The 18,334-nt window shown below is 51.6% G+C and overlaps 1 protein-coding gene across 3 annotated transcripts in view; it reads right to left on the bottom strand.

The window, feature by feature from the left end:
* Positions 1-18,334, bottom strand: part of EPS15L1 (epidermal growth factor receptor pathway substrate 15 like 1) — a 90,978-nt gene that overhangs the window by 57,209 nt on the left and 15,435 nt on the right. For all 3 annotated transcript variants that reach the window (XM_012758382.2, XM_012758385.2, XM_012758386.2), the window contains exons 2-8: positions 9,763-9,804; positions 9,495-9,584; positions 8,945-8,992; positions 6,835-6,930; positions 6,002-6,064; positions 3,003-3,128; positions 1,470-1,529 (exon numbers count right to left, since the gene is read on the bottom strand). In XM_012758382.2, coding sequence (XP_012613836.1) covers positions 1,470-1,529; positions 3,003-3,128; positions 6,002-6,064; positions 6,835-6,930; positions 8,945-8,992; positions 9,495-9,584; positions 9,763-9,804 — 525 coding nt within the window. The remainder of the gene's footprint in view (positions 1-1,469; positions 1,530-3,002; positions 3,129-6,001; positions 6,065-6,834; positions 6,931-8,944; positions 8,993-9,494; positions 9,585-9,762; positions 9,805-18,334) is intronic.

The following is an 18,334-nucleotide window of genomic DNA, read 5'->3' as shown; positions in this document are numbered from 1 at the left end:
CATGCCGCACTGACGGGACCCAGGGCTCCCTGGGGAGACAGCGGAAGGCAGGGCTGGGCCGGGAAACGCACAGGGGCGCCCGGGAGCTTTTCCTTGGGCCAAAGGTAAACACGTGCTCAGGTAGGAGGAACCAAAGGACCGAACGGGCCAGCTGGGAGGAGAGCTCAGCTGAGAGGTCACGCTCAGTCGTGTCAGAAGGATTATCAACGGTGGAACTGAGGATGCCGTGAAGCCACACTGATATAAATCAACTCGTTACTGTAGGAGGCCAACTAATAACTGTGCAAGGAATGCTGGAATTGGAACAGAACGTCCCCCTGTGGCAGCCACCAACATCATCGTGAACTTGGGGGAGACTCATCGCCAGCTGCTGGGACTGGCAGGAGGGTCTGGGAGCAACCAGGTATTTACATGCTCAAGGCGTCCCCCACAGCCACGGGCTGAGCACAGAGGGAGAGAGAGGCTGCAGGGAGAGACCCGGCAGCCTCCACCTTGACCCAGCGAGGAAGGTCAATGTGGCGGGAAGACACGAGGTGACATCACAGTCCCCCGGGGGCGAGGCCTCGAGGACAGGCATCACCTGCGTGGCGTTCCTGCCCCACAAGAGTGCACGACCTGGGTCACTACGAGGAAGTGGCAGCCCACCCCACACCTAGGGACACTCCACAACTGCTGGCCTGTGCGTGTGCAGACATCCACACCACGAAGGCAGCCTGAGGAGCCACTCGAGGTCAGAGAAAGTAAAAGTCACAGGACTAGGGAATGTCATCCTCTTTTGCCACAGGGACATTTGGGGACAACTGGTATAATCTGAATAATATCCTTAGATTAGATAACAAGTAACACAATCATAGACATACTAGTACAGAATACAAGATACACAGGAGATAATGAAAACATCCTAAGTGAGCTGACATCATGCTAATTTCCCGATTCTGAACTGGACAACAGTTATTTAAGGGAAGTTCTTGTTTTTACAAGAACTAAATACATGCTGAAGTATTTTGGGGTGAAGAGGTATCCTGTCTGCAACTTAACTCCAAAACGGTTCAAAGGAAAAATCTGAGAGAGAGAGAGAGAGGGAGGGAGAGGGAGAGAGAGAAAGCAAACGTGGAACACAGTGACACGGGGGAACTGGGGCGAAAGGCATCCAAATCTGAAATGCCTGGGACAAGAAGCGTTTCGGATTTCGGATTTTTCCGAACTTTTGAAGCTATGCGTGACACGCACTGGTTGAAGCCCCTAACCCGGAATCTGAATCCTCCAAGGAGCGTCCCTCCAAGTGCCGTGTCGGCGCATTTCAGAGGCCGGGCCTTCACACCGGGATACTCGGCCTGTGCCGCAACTTTTCTATGAACTTGGAATTGTGTCAAAACACACACTTTGAAGAAAACACGGAAGAAGACAAGCCAACGAATCCAGAAGCCCCGCGCGAGCTGCACCATGCCTCCCTCAGGGGCGGGGCCTACCACAGCAAACTCGTCCCGATCCAGGTGTCCGTCCTTGTCGATGTCGCTGAGGTCCCAGACCTGCCAGGGGAGACCGAGGCAGGTTATTAGGGCAGGAAAGGCCCACGTGGGAGCCAGCTGCAGTCACCAGAACTCAGATTCTGAGTCCGTGGTGCTTGCCGGGGTCCGGACAAGGCGATCACCGTGCACTTTAGAACTGGCCCGTGGGTTCTCTGAGAAGCCACCACCTGCTGAAGCTCCGTCAAGCCCGGATCCACACACTGTCAGACGTCATGATCACAACCATGGCCAGAGCTACACATTAAACCGGCCTGATTTTTTTCTTTGATGTCTTACAAAGAGATCTTAGGTAGAAAAGATGGCTTTGATCTGGGCACGGGTGCTGCCCTGAACACAAGCCCTGCACGCTGGTTCCGCAAAGCCAGCCCCCACCCTGCCGTTCGGGGCGGGGCAGGGCTGCAGGCGAGGCTCTGAGGCACAGCTGTGGGTCTCAAACACGGCTCTGAACTGCGCGAGTCCACTTATACTTGAAATTTTTCAGCCAAACAAGAATCAAAAATACAGTATTTTGAGGGATACAAAACCCCAGTATACAGATGGCAACTTTTCATGTGCGTAGGGCCGGCTTCAGGACTTGAGTATACACGGATTTTGGTATACGAGGGGGGGTCCTGGAACCAATCCCCCAAGTATACCAAGGGATGACTACACTTATATTTAATAGGAACAAAATCAAGTCTTTTTTTTTTAAAAAAAGGGAATACACAAAATTTCTTAGACTTGCAGCAGAGTTGAAAGTACCTTTACCTTGAGCTTTATAGGAAGGGGAAAAAAAGCATTAACAACAGAAAAGAGCCAGGCATAGTGGCTCACACCTGTAATCCCAGCACTCTGGGAGGCTGAAGTAGGAGAATCACTGGAGTCCAGGAGTTCGAGACCAGCCTGAGCAAGAGCGAGACCCCATCTCTACAAAAACATTAGCCACGTGTGTTGGTGTGCGCCTGCAGTCCCAGCTACTCAAGAAGCCGAGGCAGGAGGATCGCTTGAGCCCAGGAGTTGGAGGTTGCAATGAGCTAAGATTACACCTGTGACTAAACAATGCACTCCAGCCTGGGCGACACAGTCAGACCCCATCTCGAAAATAAAAAAGAAAAGAAATAAAGAATACAGACACACACTCCTACACTCAGCACAATGGAAAAGGGGCGAGTCCAGAGCGGGGTCTTAAGGCTGAGCTCTGCTTATCCCCGGGTCCTGGGCAGCAATTTCACTTCTGAGTCACCTCCCCATCCATGAAACGAAAGGACTCTAGCACCTTCCCCATGGGCTGGGGCAGCACCTGGGAGCCAAACCCGGGAAGCCCCGAGCCGGCCTAACTGTTAGGGAGTGTCGCACGGGGGCTGTGAAGCCCCCGATGACACGGGGTTATGCACAGAGCAAGAACCGTGTCAAGTGTCCTGGGGCAGAAAACAGTGCTGACCAAACACAGCAGTGGTGTAGAATGCGGAAGAACCAAGCCCATGGCTCACTTACCCTGCCTAGGACATCAAGAGGTAGTTTCGAGTTCATGAGGACAGGCTTGACTTTGTCTCCAGAGAGCAAACCGTTAATGGGTAAGAGGCTTTCGAAAATCCCATCAAATTTTGCCTTTTCTTCCACCTGGTTGGAAAGAAAAGTCTGGGTGAGTATAAGAGCATACCTGTGTGAGTGTCTGAATCAAGCTCTGACCCAGAGCCAGGTGAAAACAGCCGGCCACCCACCATCGTCCGGGGCTAAGAGCACGAGACAGGCTTAGAACAGTCTCAGCTCCTCAGGCTGCCAGTGAACGCATGCCTTGAAAGAAACGGCTCTCCAGCAAGCTTGGGGCCAGGGGGCCAGGAGGGCCAGGCTGGTCCTGCTCTCTGCCTGAGCGGGCGGGGCCTCGGCCACTCCCGCCAACCCCGGAGGAGCTCACTAGTTCCGGAAAGAGAAAGTGTGAATGAGTGTTAGCAATGGGCAAATAATTATCAGAAGAGGGAGGGAGGGAGGGAGGGAGGGAGGGAGGGAGGGAGGGAGGGAGGGAGGGAAGGGAGGGAGGGAGGGAGGGAGGGAGGGAGGGAGGGAGGGAGGGAGGGAGGAAGGAAAGGAAGGAAGGAAAGGAAGGAAGGAAGGAAAGAAGGAAGGTGGGTCCTCATGAACAGAAGGGAGATCTGGGAGCTTCACGATGCAGAGCAGCAGCTACCGCCACTCTGAAAGGTGAAACGCAGACAGCGTGTGGGAGGGGCCACCTGTGTGAAGGGCTGGGCAGCGGCTTCCAGTCCACCCTCCAACAGAAACGAGGCCCACGGAGAGCATAACCGAGAGCGAGCGAGCGAGCAGACCCCTCTCCACCAGCCTGGCCACGCGCTGGGGCTCCTGGGCGTGCTAAGGAAACACCACCCTCAGCAGGAGTCCACCGAGAGATGAACGGATAAACGAAACGCGGCATGTCCGTATAACGGGGTGTTATTCAGCCATAAAAGGGAAAGAAGTTCTGACACACACCGCAACACGCTGCGGGCCTCGAGGACATGCCGCCAAGGGAAATAAGCTAGACTCCAAAAGCCAAGCACTGCAGAGCCCGCTCACACGAGGCTCCTAGATGAGGCAAATCCGCAGAGACAGGAAGTAGAGCGGTGGGGGCCGGGGCCTTCGTGTTTAATGGGGACAGAGTTTCAGCTTGGGAAGGTAAGAAAGTTCTGGAGAGGGATGGTAGCAACTGTCGCACAACGTGAAGGTACTTGTCATTACTGAACCGTATGTACGCTTAGAAATGGTTAAGATGACAAAATTTATGTGCCGTGCATTTTGCCACAGTAAAACATTTAAAATTTTTAAAGAGAGGCTGGGTGCGGTGGCTCATGCCTATAATCCTAGAACTCTAGGAGGCTAAGGCAGGTGGATAGCTCAAGGTCAGGAGTTCCAGACCAGCCTGAGCAAGAGTAAGACCCTGTCTCTACTAAAAGAAAAAAAAAAAAAAAGGAAACAAATTGGCCAACTAAAAATAAAAATACATAGAAAAAATTAGCCGGGCATGGTGGCGCATGCCTGTAGTCCCAGCTACTGGGGAGGCTGAGACAGGAGGATCGCTTGAGCCCAGGAGTCGGAGGTTGCTATGAGCTAGGCTGACGCCACGGCACTCTAGCCTCGGCAACAGAGTGAGACTCTGTCTTAAAAAAAAAAAAATTGTTTAAAAAGAGAGGGAAAAAAAAAAAGATGGCACCCTTGATAACAGAAGCGAGAGCTCCCGCGGGCACTGCACGCTAGGGGCTGTTAAGCACTCAGAGGCCGAATGTTCCGGGCCTGCCTGGGGTCCTCCCTGCCCGTCGGGCTCCTGACCCAGTGCTCTGAGAGGCAGGGGAATGTTCACAGTGGAAACAAGCACTTGGCAGTCCGGGCTGGGTTTTTTCACAGTGTCCACAGATGGGACGTGAATCTCTCTTTAGAGCGGCCCACCCCGGTCACAGCACCTGGTCCCTGGCCCCGGCCCCTCCAGGGCGGCCTGAGCACAACTCCCGCTGGAAGAGGGACCAACGCTTCACGGAATGAGACCTCAGGGGTCCCATTTCCCACGACAAAGCGGCTCTCTTCCAAAGTCAGCACCGAGCTGCTGGGCGACCCACATGTCCTTCAGTGCTGTGACAGCTGCCCCGGCAAAGTGCCCCGCACGGAGGCGACTCCACAGCTCCGTGGTCACGTGAACGCTCCTCGTGCCCCAGCCTTGCCAAGAAGGGAACAAACCAACCGTGTGAGCACAGGACAAAGGTGCTTGGGGAGGGAGAAGGCTTGTCTTTACTTTACAGCAAGAGTGTTATGAATGTTAGCATTTAAACAGCACAAAAGAAAGAAGCCGTGACAATCCTCGGAAAGAGCAGGGATGGCGAGGGGGCCTCACGTTATCTGTGGGGACGTCTCCACGCCCCCCGCTCACTTCCTTCAGGAGGAATTCTGTGCTCACGAGAAGACAACCCTCGTTTTTTTCCCTTTCTGGAAGCAAGAACGCATCTTTCTAGCCACAACATCCTCTGTCTTAAAAATAACACTTTAAGTGCTAAGAGAAGCTTTCCACACGGCGCCCAGAGCATCAGAAAGACTCCTAACACGTGGCTGGAAATAAGGGAGAAAGCAAGGAACACGTGGGGGTCTGGGTGCTTGCAAGTTGTCACAATTTCCTTTTCTATTCTCCTCAACCAACGCAAGCAGCAAAAACCACAGAAAGTGACCTGAAAGTGCAAAGCTTAAACTGCAGGCTTTTGAGAACGCAACTCCTGTAACTTAGCTAGCTGTCCCATTTTTTGGCAATTCCCAATCACAGGGAAGGGCCAGAGCCTTTTCAAAAAAAAAAAAGTTCCCCTTTGAAAAGGTATTTCTTCCAAATTCTGCCGCGCGATTCACGCGCTGAGACAGAACAGGCGATGCAAGCGTCTGGATCACCCTATAAAGCGTCCTGAACAGCATCACGGATGACCAGGACGATGCCGCGGGAAGCCAAGGGGCTGTCCCTGTTCACTTACCCTCACGGCCCAGTGGGCCTCTGCGGAAGGCGGCGTGACCATCAGAGGGCTGCTCGTGTCGTGCTGAGGAAAGACAGAGAGAGAGAGACGTTTCTTTGTGGCTGGCACGGAATCGAATCGCAGGAGGACGGGTGTGCTGACAAGGACGCACATTTCAAAGTGCTCTCCAAGAGGGGAAACACCTCAGAAAGTTACGCCCGGAATTATCACAGCCCTGCAGTTCCACTCCTGGTATGGACTCGACAGAATTAAAAACAGGTGTTCAAACAGATCCTTGTCCGTGAACACTCATGGCCAAAAGGTGGAAACGACTCAAATGTCACGGGTGGATGAATGGATAAGGCAGAGGTCCACCTGCACAATGGACCATCAGCCACAGAAAAGGCATGACACCTGCTACCACGTGGATGAACCTGGAAACATGACGCTGCATGAGACACGCCGGACACAAAAGGCCACACAGTGTACGATCCCGTTAACATGAAACGTCCAGAACAGGCAAATCGACACACAGAAACTATCTACACACAGAAATTAGTGGTGGCCAGGGCCTGGGAGAGGAGGGATTCCATAAGGGGGTGGGGTCTCCTTTTGGGGTGATGGAAATGTTCCATAGCTACACAGAGGCGATGGTACATCCAAGTGATAGTACACTGCACACGTACTAAATGTCATTTGAATTGTTCACTTTAAAACTGTTATTTTATACTGTGAATTTCACCTCAATAACAAAAACAGGGAAGGGGACACAAAACACCGAGACCGAGACAGACACACACACACACACACACACACACTAGAAGAATGTGAATGTGAAGGATTTAGACACTCACGAACTTAGGCGGCGGCATGCTCAAGTTCAGATTGCTCAAGGTGACTTCGTGGCCGCTCTGTGCACAGGCCACCAGTCTCAGTGCAACATAGAAACCCTGCAAATCCAAAACAGCGTTTGCCTCGAGGTAAACATCACCAGGAGCGTGGGGGCGGGAAGGGAGCCGTCTCCAGCGGCGGCTTCAGGGCAAGAGGGGTTTCGCTTCAACTACGGAGACCGTGCAAAGCCGCTTGGAGAGTGGCGTGAGCGGGGCTCGCCCTAGGGAGGTCGTTTAAATGAATACGCTGAACTGGATTTATCCCACTGCATGTGGAACGCTGCAGTGTTTCAGATCAATGTATTTTTCCAAAAATAATGAACTTCCAACTATTAGGAAATGCTAGCACAGAGTTAGTATGTTTAAGGTGGCAAATGATGGACCAATTATGTGTTGACTTTTTTAAAAAGCAGTGAAATACACACAGTTGCCGGGGAATTTACATCTGAGGTTCCCATGACCCCCTGCTCCCTGCAGTAACCCTCCCCCCCTCCCACCCAGGGAGAGAGAACCTGAACGTGGCTGTCAGGTGCCTCCCCCTCCCCCCCCCACCTCCTAACCCAGAACCCGCCGCCCCACAGGCTTAGTGGACTTTTGAGCTTTTTCTCAATGGACCGACTGGCCTAAGAACGTGGATGGTTTTAAGGATATGAACACAGGTACAGCTTTACAGTTTTTTTCAAAGAGATACGTGCTAGATCGGCCTTTCTCAGGCTGACGTCCACGGGAACGTTTGCAGAGTGTGGAGGCGGACACAGGCGTGTCGAGAAAAGGGGACGTAAGTAAGTTCAGGGGAACTGCCATGGGCAAAGATAACCGGTTTCTTTCTCCATAAGGGTTCTGAGAACCTTTAACAGGCACACGTGCGTGACTGATCTCAAGGGAGGGAGGCACAGCTGAGCCCGCCTTCCCGGGGGACGGGGCCACAGGCCGTGGCACCCCAGGGACGACTCCCCTCGCGTGCAGTTTGGTGGAAGGCTGGACTAACTCGACTTGCAACTAAGACCACTTAAAATCACTTGTCAGTACAGGCTAAACAGCCCTCAGCCAAAGAAACGCTTGAGACATTGGTGTTTCAGATTTTGGACTCCGGAATATCTGCACCATGACTACCGGATAACGGACATCCCTAATCTATAAAATCCCGAACGCTCCAGTGAGCATTTCCTTTGAGCATTATTCGGTGCTCGAAAAGTCTTGGATTTCGGAGCATCTGGGATTTCCAATTAGAGATGCTCAAATTGTCCTGTAAAATTCCATGTATAGAACTTTTTTTTTTTTTTTTCCTCTTTAAAAGACAGGGTCTCACTCTGCCACCCAGGCTGGAGTGCTGCTGTGGTACGATCAGGCTCACTGCAGCCTTGGGCTCCTGGGTTCAAGCAATCCTTCCACCACCTCGGCCTCCAGAGTAGCTGGGACTACAGGGTACATGGCACTGTGACCGGCTGTATAGAACACTCTTGAAAAAACAAAACTATCGTGGTGGAGAACAGACCGGTGCTTGCCAGGGATCAGGGTGTGACTACCGAGGGGCAGCACGAAGGAGATTTTTGGGGTGCTGGGAGGGTTCTGTATCTTGACTGGGGTGGTGGTTACGTGAACCTACGAAAATGATAAAATTTCATAGACCTATACACCCCCTTTTCCCCAAGAGTGCACATCAGCGCGGATTAAAGCCTTCCGTTCAGCGCTGCACCAGCGTCCGTTTCCTGGCTGAGGTCACAGTGCTGTGGTTGCCTAAGACGCTGTCACGGGGCAGAGCTGGCAAAAAATACACGGGAATGCTCCAAACTATTTCTGCAACTTCCATCAGTCTGAAATTATTTCAAGATAAAAGTTTTGACGACACTTAAATCGTGGGTAAGGTCACAACACATTAAAAGATACGCTAACCATGAAAGATGGCTCCAAGACCTTTATTTCAAAATGAAAACTTCCCATTTTAAGTCTGATAGCTGCACTTCTGCCTAGTGATACTTGACGGCGGAGAAACGTGGAAGGAAGCGCGGAGGTCACCCAGCCCAGGGGGCTCTTACCCGGCCCCTCCACTGGCTCTGCGCATGCGGGTATATACCTGTTTGTCCAAGAACCCTTTACCTTCTGGGTCAGCCAAGTCCCATATCTGTGGAAACAAAAAATGCTCATGAGCATGACTGCCGACCATGATTGCCCGTGTGTTAACAAAATCTGGAGTGGCCACCACAGCTACTGTGGGCCTTGCAGACTGACGGCCTTGGGGGCAAGAGCGACAGTCCCCAGGTTGCAGACGGAGAGGGCCACTTGGAGCAGGTGAACGGTCTGCCCTCAGGCACACCCAGGTCCACTCGGCTCCAAAGCCACATGGTGTCTACTACATCCTTGCACCCCTACATAAACCCACACGCCGTCAAGACCCCGAAAGCACACTCAGGTGTCTCATCTGCCAGCCAACCAGCGGTGACGGCTGCTGCCCAGGTGCGTTTACATCCACCTGTCATAGTCTTGAGTGGCTCACGGTGGCCAGGCCACAGCCTGGGAGGCACGGTCCCACACAGGGGGGTCTGCAAAGGCCGCCCTGGACCCGCCCGGCGGGAGATGCGAGGGCGGCCTCCCTTGAAGGGAAATCGCTCTTGGTCTTCACGTACCTTCCCCAGGATAACGTCTGAGAGGCCAGACTTCTTCAGAAACAGCGCGGCCTCGCCCGCCCCGACTCGCCCTGTGTACGCGGGGTCCACCTGGAACGGGAGCGCAAGTGTTGAGAGGGGTCTGCAGCAGCAGGAAAGCAGCACCCGCTCGCCGGCTAGATCTGAAGAAAAGGACAGGCGGCCGCTTCAACTGGCCTTCAACTCAGCACTGTGCTTTCCGGTTTAACTGCTCCCTGGTTCCATCGAGAAAGACATCCGTTAAACTTACCTGCTTGTAGTAAGATTCGTATAACGGATTTCCGGTGGGAATCTGCAAACAAAAATCACAGGTACTGGTCAAAAGTGGACACATTCCCTCTGGGGGTTGGGGGGGAGTGCCAACCCCTCGATTTTGTCATTACCGAAATATACGACACTGAAAGTCAAAATTTCTGTGCTTGAAACGTCCTCCAGACGCTGAACCGTTTATCTTCAGACACAGACATGACACTTATTTGATTTAGGCGCAAGCAAACGCTAACGATCTTCCATAAATCCTAATTCCAGCTGCAGCAGTGGAGGCCCAGCGTCAATTTCCGGTAGTTTCCGTTCACTGAGCGACTGAGCGATGGGGTTTCAACTCGTCTGGGAGCTCACAGGGAAAAGACGCTCTGTGCTTTGAGACTGTTCTCTGGCTCCAGAATTAGGAGAGGAGTGTCCGCCTGTCGTCATGAGTCACCAGGCACTCAGCCTGCCCACTGGCTGTCCTGCCCTGGGTCCCATCCTCACCCTTCCTCCACCAGCTACCCCAGTGACTACGGGGAACACACCGACCGCTCCCGCGGAGAGAAAGCCGGCCCGCGACCGCTCCCACCAGGGTAGGCAGGAAGTTCAAAGTCCTCAGCTGGGCACTGATGACGTTCCCAGTTCCAGCCCCTCAAAGCGCCAAGACATCATCTTTCGGAGAAGGTAACTGCCTCACCTAAGGTCACGAGGCTAATCAAAGCCACCCCCACATCCAGCCTGGCGACCGGCCAAGGTCACACACTTCCCACGGTGTCTACTGCCTTTCTTCCCGATCGCAAGGGGATGTCCCCCAGAGGGGAGGAAGGGCATGCCAGGGAGCGTGCCAACCCGACGAGGAGTTAAACAGCCACTAAAATGCTGGCTGTAAAGGCTTACGTGCTGGTGTTTCACTGAGTGAGGCGAAAAAAAGCAGCACACAAACCTGCTGTTGATTTAATCAGTGATCAAAAGTGAAGACTGCACAATTAGGCTTAATTATATGGAAGAACAGGCGTGTAAACAGCTAAAGAAAGCAAGGTGGAAAAACAGAGTATTGTCTGAGAAGCAGGAGTATAGTGCTTATTTAAATAGTCCCTGAATGCTGTCGCAGGATTTCTCAAAATGAATGAGACCCAGCGAGGCTGGTTCCCTCCGGTTATGATCGCTGGATGTGAACCAGCACGCACCCAACACTCGCACGCTGTTGTGCTGTGCTGGGTCATTTCAAGTTAAAAATAATGCCTGGATTACGGTCAGCTTCTCTGGGGGACGCCAACACCTGCAAACATATAAAGAACTGAAAGTACAAAGAAAAATACCAAGACAGAATGAAAATAGAAGGAAAACAGCTTAAGCGTCTGAAAGGGGAAAGAAGAAAGTCAAAACAAAAAGAAAAAGGGGAAAAGAAAGAAGGAAATATTGAAAAGGCAGAAAAAACTAGAACAATATGAAAAAGCAAGAAAAGCCAGAAGTTAAGAAACAATCATTTAAAGAAAAAAAAAAAAAGACAAAGACACCAAGGAAAAGAATTAAACTAGCTGGGCACAGTGGCTCAGGCCAATAGTGCCAGATACTCAGGAGGCTGAGGCAGGAGGATGACTTGAGGCCAGGAGTTCAAGTCCAGCCCGGGTAACACAGTGAGATCCCCTCTCAAAAATAAATAAATAAAAAGAATGAGGAGGTGAGTGCATAGCTACAGCAGCCCCTGCTCCCCTCAGCCCCAGGAGCCCCTGACTGATCAGTCCCTGGGGGAGTGTCCAGGGTCCAGGAAGGACTGGGAGTGGCCACCACCCTTAGTTTCTTATGACCTTATTACATGACAGTGCATAGCCATCACACCCTGTGTCGTCTTCTGGGTCTAAACTTCACTTTGCTTCTGAGACAGCTCCCCAGAGGAATAAGACAAACAGAAAAAAGGCAAAGTCAGGCAGGCTGGTTGTCACCTGTCAGTAAAGGTGACAGTGGCTGGATCCAGACAGCAGACAGCACATCACCGGCCGTCGGCTCACAGACCCCAGAAGCTCCCCACTTTGGATGACAACAGAGCCCTTTCCACCAACGACCAGAGAGGCACAGACATGAACTACATTTCCAGTGTTTGTTTTTTCTTTTAAAGATTTCACGATAAGCAAGAAAAAGAGGTTTCCAAGCCACTATCAATCCAGTGAAAAAAAGAGTTGTGGTGTTTGGGGCATGCAGGGTTATTAAATATCCGTCTCAAACTTCCCAAATGCTTCTGAGTGATGAGATCAACAACCAAGAGAAACGAGGCCCTGACTAGTCCAGAAAATCTGCTGAAGCACTTGACCCAAACCCCCAAGCTCCCACGGTCCATGCTAAGGGCTCGTTCATAGAGGCTGCTTGACATTCAATGGGCAGGGTGTGGTGGTGCGTGCCTGTAGTCCCAGCTACTCTGGAGGCTGAGGCAGGAGGATCACCACGCCCAGTCTAAAAAAAAATTTTAACAAAACCATAAAAGAAAATTTGATGGCCGGTTATCAATCCCAAAGACTACAGTTGATGGAAACCACAGCGCACGGCTCAAGCGCTCCTCTTTAACTATGGGAATCCATTTGGGTAACCTGGGAAAACGACAGCAGTTAGAGGTTTCGATTTAATGACATGTATTTCAGGTACTGCTAAAGCAGAAGGGGGAAGAAAGGAAGGAAAACTCCAGACCCTAATGGCCACTTCCTCTTACCCCACTGCTTCTTCCTGGGACAGCAGAGTTACACCTGCAAGCCACCCGAATGTGCCACTGCGGCAGAGCTGAAGACACACACGGCTAACGCCATGGATCCCCAACCAGGGCAGTCTGTGTCGTCCGCCCCTGTGCAGCTCCCAAAAGGAAGCCTCAAGGTTGCCGGGAAAGAACCGTGTGTGTGTGAAGAACCGTGTGTGTGTTCACTCATGTCTGACCCCACAGTGAACCCAGGGCCAAGCCCAAGCAAAGGCAGAGAGGGGGCAGACCAGCCGGGAGGCCGGCAGTGCGACGACTGCAGGAATGGAAGGAAGCACGGAGGAGCCGACCCCAGGGTACAGACAAGACGCCATCTTCACCTCTGCCGTGTCTGAATTATTGACGAAGTTCAACAGCTTTCAGCTTGGTCTTTTATTAATAGTTGCTCTTCCTGTCTTAAAATACTGAGAGAGACAACATGCGAGTTCCTCCGGCCTTCTCTCTTTACCCTCCAGCCCAGAAACAATTTACAAGTAAGTGGGATGACAGGAAGGGGGTCGCGTGGCAGAGAACAATTTCACATCCTTCTGTGGCCAAGGCTTTAAAACCCCACAATTCCTGTGAGCACTTGTGATTTTAACCTGGGAGAAAACCAGTTGAGTTTTAGCTGCCTTAAAACACAGGAACACCACTTTGGAGGGAAACCCTGTTCTAACGACTCCTAACCCTCCCAGGACTGAGTCCGCCCAGCTGTGGTCCCCGCCTTCGGCCAAGGGCAGGGCGGGACCCCTCCGGGTCTCCGTGCTTGGCTGTCTCCAGCCAAACTCCTGCTCTGCCTACAAAGCATTCTCACGCAGAACACAGCAGTGACTGCCAGCCTTGTTTGTTTCAAAATGACACTTTTAAGCAAATTCATTTGCATTTTAAAACTTTCACAAAAGTACCTATAATCCCTGGTCCTGATATAAAAGTGAAGGCTGGCCGTTTTATATCCAGTGTCTCATGGAGCTGTCCCAACAACACTACAGCGCAAGTAATGGTGCTAGTCCCAGTCAACAGGTGGGGAAACTGAGGTTGCCTGCCTAGGGTCACACAGCCAGGCAGTGATGGGACCAGAGAAACACCCAGGCCAGGTGGCCCTAGAGTCAGACCCTAACCTGCTTCAAATCCTGCAGGGGTGGCCCAGGTGGGACAGAGCTGGGCGCTGGGATGTAGGACAGCCTCACATGCCCGCTCGCCTGAGAAAATGCACATCCATGATCACGTGATGCTGCGTCTTATTAAACAGAAGAGGCCAAAGGGCAAGACTCGATTTGAGCATATAAATCGACTGGAAGTCAGTGTTTTCAAGAGACTGCTACTCCCGCAGGAGAGTGGAGAGCCTACAATGGCTGTGCTTTTCAACGCTGCTGCCAAATTTTACAGGAAGTTAGGTACGTACACCAAAAGACATCCCCGTCGGAGTTCCTACTTAGAAAAACAAGCTAGTGCAAAAACGTAGCCTGGAGAAGTGCTCCCTTGATGGTCCCTGCACTTCTGCCTTCCCAGAGGAGCGCCCCATATGGCTTGTACCATCACCACCTCGAGCATGCCCGGCCCTCCTGGCAGGCTGGCCCACAGTCTGCAGGTGACGAAACCTGGCTTGGTCACACAGCAAGGCAGGTGCATGGCAGAACTGGGGCTTGACTCACACTCAAAAGGCATCAGGAGGCCGGGTGCAGTGGCTCACACCTGTACTCCACTTTGGGAGGCTGAGGTGGGAGGATCACTTGAGGCCAGGAGTTTGATGTCAGCCTGCGTAACAGAGCAAGACCCCGTCTCTACAGAAAATTTAAAAATTAGCCGGGCATGGTGATAAGTGCCTGTAGTCCCAGCTACTCAGGAGGCTGAGATGAGAAGATTGATTGAGCCCAGGAGTTCAAAGATGCAGTGAGCTATGATCAGGCCACTGTGCTCCAGCCTGGGTGACAAAGAGAGACCCTCTCAAAAGAAAATAAAAAGAAAGAAAGACAAGAAAAAGGCATCAGGAAAACACTGGGCCATGTCTAACTTCCCTGGCATGGACACCAACAGCTCTTTCCAACAGCCCGATCAGAGGTTTCTACGTCAGTGCTCCAGTAAATGTTGCTGAGGGAAGATGACTTGGGAAGTGAGAAAGAGCTTTTCTAAATCACTTTTGGAGGCCAAGGTGGGAAGATGGCTTGGGGCCAGGAAGTGGAGATCAGGCTGAGGAAGAGTAAGACCCCGTCTCTACAAAAAATAGAAAAATTAGCCAGGAGTGGTGGTTCATGCCTATAGTCCCACTGAGTTGGGAGGCTGGGACAGGAGGATTACTGGAGCCCAAGAATTTGAGGTTGCTGTGAACTATGATGACACCACAGCACTCTAGCCCGGGTGACAGAGCAAGACCCAGCCTCAAAAATATATAAATAAATAAATCACAGGAACAAAGACAGACTTCCCAATTAAAAACGAGCCAGGGATGGGAAAGGCGATACAAAAAGAAAAGAGGCAGCAAAGTTAGGGGGAACCGTTCCGCCTCCCCGGTAACTGAAGCGTTACAAAATAAAATTCGGTGCCAGGTTTTGCTATCAGTTTGGCAAAGGTGACCGAAGACAGATGCCGTGCAAGGTTGCCAGAGGTGGGAATGCAGGTCCTGGGCTCCGCCGGTGAGCACACACACCAGCCGGCCTTGCTGGAGGGCGAAGTAGCACTGAGAGTTCCAGTGTGTGCAACTCTTGTACGCAGGCTGAGCACGATTCCTACCGAACTCCAGCAAGGCTTTTTGCAAATACAGATACGATTATTCTGAAATTTATGCAGAAGGGCAGAGGCGCTAAAATAGCTAGAACCATTTTGAAAAAGAAGAATAAAGTGGAAGGAATGGGTCCACCTGATTTCAAGACTCGGTCTATAGCTAGAGGGACGAAGACAGCGCCGCGCTGGCAGACCGGCAGACGCCGGGAGCCGTGGAACAGGACGGGACGCGGGACCCTGAAACAGAGCCACACAAGGATGCCCGTCTGACTCTTTTCCTTCCTTTGAATAAACCTATGAAATCCCGTATGATTTTTCAACAAAGGTGCAAAAAGCACTTTGGGAGGAAAGACGGCCGTTTAACAAATGGTGCTGGGGCAACTGCCTCCACAGGAAGAAAATGAGCCCTGACTTGAGTCCTCCACCTCAACAAGAACTCACTCAAAATGCATCATGCACTTAAACACAAAACATGAAAAAATATGTTTAGGAAAAAACACAGGAGACAACCTGCAGGATCTAGGGCTAGACAGAGAGTTTTTAGACTTGATATCAAAAGCCCGATTCACAAAAGAAAGGCTGGCAAATTGCACGTCATCAGAGCCACAGATGTCCGCTCTGTGAAAGAGCTGGATGAGAAGATGAAAAGACAAGCACCAGACTAGCAGGAGACGTCTGCAAAGCACACACCCAACAAAGGGCTAGTGTCTAAAATACATGAAGAGCTCTCAAAACTCAACAGCAAAACAAAAGCAAACAATCCAATTAGAAGATGTGCAAGCTGCTGTGATGGCGAGTGCCTGGAGTCCCAGCTACTTGGGAGGCTGAGGCAGGAGGATCGCCCGAGCCCAGGAGTTGGAGGCTGCAGTGAGATATAATGACACCACTGCACTACAGCCTGGGCGACAGAGCAAGACTCTGTCTCCAAAAATTGTGTGTGTGTGTGTGCGTATATATATATTAAAATTAAATTAAAAATAAATAAATAAAACATAAAAAAACAAATATGCTACTGCCACATAATCCAGGAACACAACTGCCCTGGGCATTTACCCCAGAGAAACAGAGTTACGCTCACGTGACATCCTGCATGCAACGCTTACGGCAGCTTTATCTGTCCCTGCCCCAAACTGGAAACGCTCAGGTGTCCTTCGACAAGCGACTGGTTCAACAAGCGGTGGTGCGAGCACACCGCGGAGCAGCACTCGGCAGTGGGACACACACAGCCTCCCGCGTGAGCCTCCAGGGAGTCACACTGAGCGCAAAAGGCCTAACCCAGAAGGTTACGTGACAGACTGCGTTGCATGATTCCGTTACAGAACACTGCTAAAGTCACAGAGAGGAGCAGAGTGATGGCTGCCCAGGGTTACGGAAGAGCAGGAGGGCGTGGTATGGTTACAGAAGGGCAGCAGGAGCGCGCTCCCTATCGGGCTGCATCCACAGTCATCCAGCCTGGCGTCACGGTGCAAAACGTTGCCGTGGAGGAGACTGGGCAAACCGTGCAGAGTAGCGGTCCCCTATCTTTAGGGCACTGGGTACCAGTTCCATGGGGGGGGGGGGGGCGGAGCACAGGCAGTGATGTGAGAGATGGGGGAGGCTGTGTGAATACAGAGGAAGCTTTGCTCCCTCCCGCTGCACCCCCACACCCCTCCACACACAGTTCCCAAGTTTCACAGAAGACAATTCTTCCAGGAAAGGGGGAGCAGCGGAGCTCTGAAGCCCAGGGGTTGGGGACCACAGGTACACAGGGTTTCTCTCACGACTGCATGTGCACCTACAATAACCTCAAAATAAGACATCTGGTGTTTATTTTGTTTGTTTGTTTTTTTGAGACAGAGTCTCACTTTGTCGCCCAGGCTGGAATGAGTGCCCTGGCGTCAGCCTAGCTCACAGCAATCTCAAACTCCTGGGCTCAAGCGATCCTCCTGCCTCAGCCTCCCGAGTAGCTGGGACTACAGGCGTGTGCCACCACGCCCGGCTCATTTTTTCTATATATATTAGTTGGCCAATTAATCTCTTTCTATTTATAGTAGAGACGGGGTCTCGCTCTTGCTCAGGCTGGTTTCAAACTCCTGACCTCGAGCAATCCACCCGCCTCGGCCTCCCAGAGTTGCTAGGATTACAGGCATGAGCCACCTCGCCCGGCCCCTGGTGTTGTTTTTCTTAAAGAGTCTTAGGGATCTAACAACCAAATGCAAGGCGACATCTGCAGACAACCAGGGAAATAGAAATAAGGACTGGGTATCAGAGAATAAACACTACATCACAGTAAGTGCCACTAGTTGTGTGAGGATGATAATGGCATTGTGTTTATGTACAGGAAATGGTCTTAACTTTAGAGGCACATGTTGAAATATCATTTCTAAGATTAAAAGAAAAACGCCCCAAAGCCAGGCCTGGTGTGACGCCCCTACAGTCCCAGCTACTTGGGAGGCTAAAGGAGGAGGATCCCTTGAGCCCAGGAGTCTGAGGCTGCAGTGACCTGTGATCGCACCACTGCAGCCTAGATGACAGAGCAAGACCCTGCTTCGGAGGTAAAAAACAAAACAAAACAAAAAAAATGACCCAGGAAATAAAAATACATGTGGAGGGTATCAAGGGATGGTGGACAGGTGCAAAGAAATTGGCAAAATGCTGATATCCACTGTACATGGGTGGTGGGTACATGGGAATTCATTAAACTCTCCCCGCTACTTTTAGCATGTTTAAAACATGACATAGGCTGGGCGCGGTGGCTCATGCCTGTAATCCTAGCTCTCTGGGAGGCCGAGGCGGGCGGATTGCTCGAGGTCAGGAGTTCGAAACCAGCCTGAGCAAGAGCGAGATCCCGTCTCTACTATAAATAGAAAGAAATTAATTGGCCAACTAATATATATAGAAAAAATTAGCCGGGCATGGTGGCGCATGCCTGTAGTCCCAGCCACTTGGGAGGCTGAGGCAGGAGGATCGCTTGAGCCCAGGAGTTTGAGGTTGCTGTGAGCTAGGCTGACGCCACGGCACTCACTCTAGCCTAGGCAACAAAGCGAGACTCTGTCTCAAAAAAAAAAAACAAAAAAAAAAAAACATGACATAATCGAAGACCACCGCTGACGTGCCTCTGCTTTGGCAGGGACCCTAACGGCACAAGCCGCTGCTGCTT

Source organism: Microcebus murinus, chromosome 4 (genome assembly GCF_040939455.1).
Source record: "Microcebus murinus isolate Inina chromosome 4, M.murinus_Inina_mat1.0, whole genome shotgun sequence".
NCBI classification, from domain to species: domain Eukaryota; kingdom Metazoa; phylum Chordata; class Mammalia; order Primates; family Cheirogaleidae; genus Microcebus; species Microcebus murinus.
Note: the sequence above shows the minus strand (reverse complement) of the source record. Positions and strands in the feature narration are given on the sequence as shown.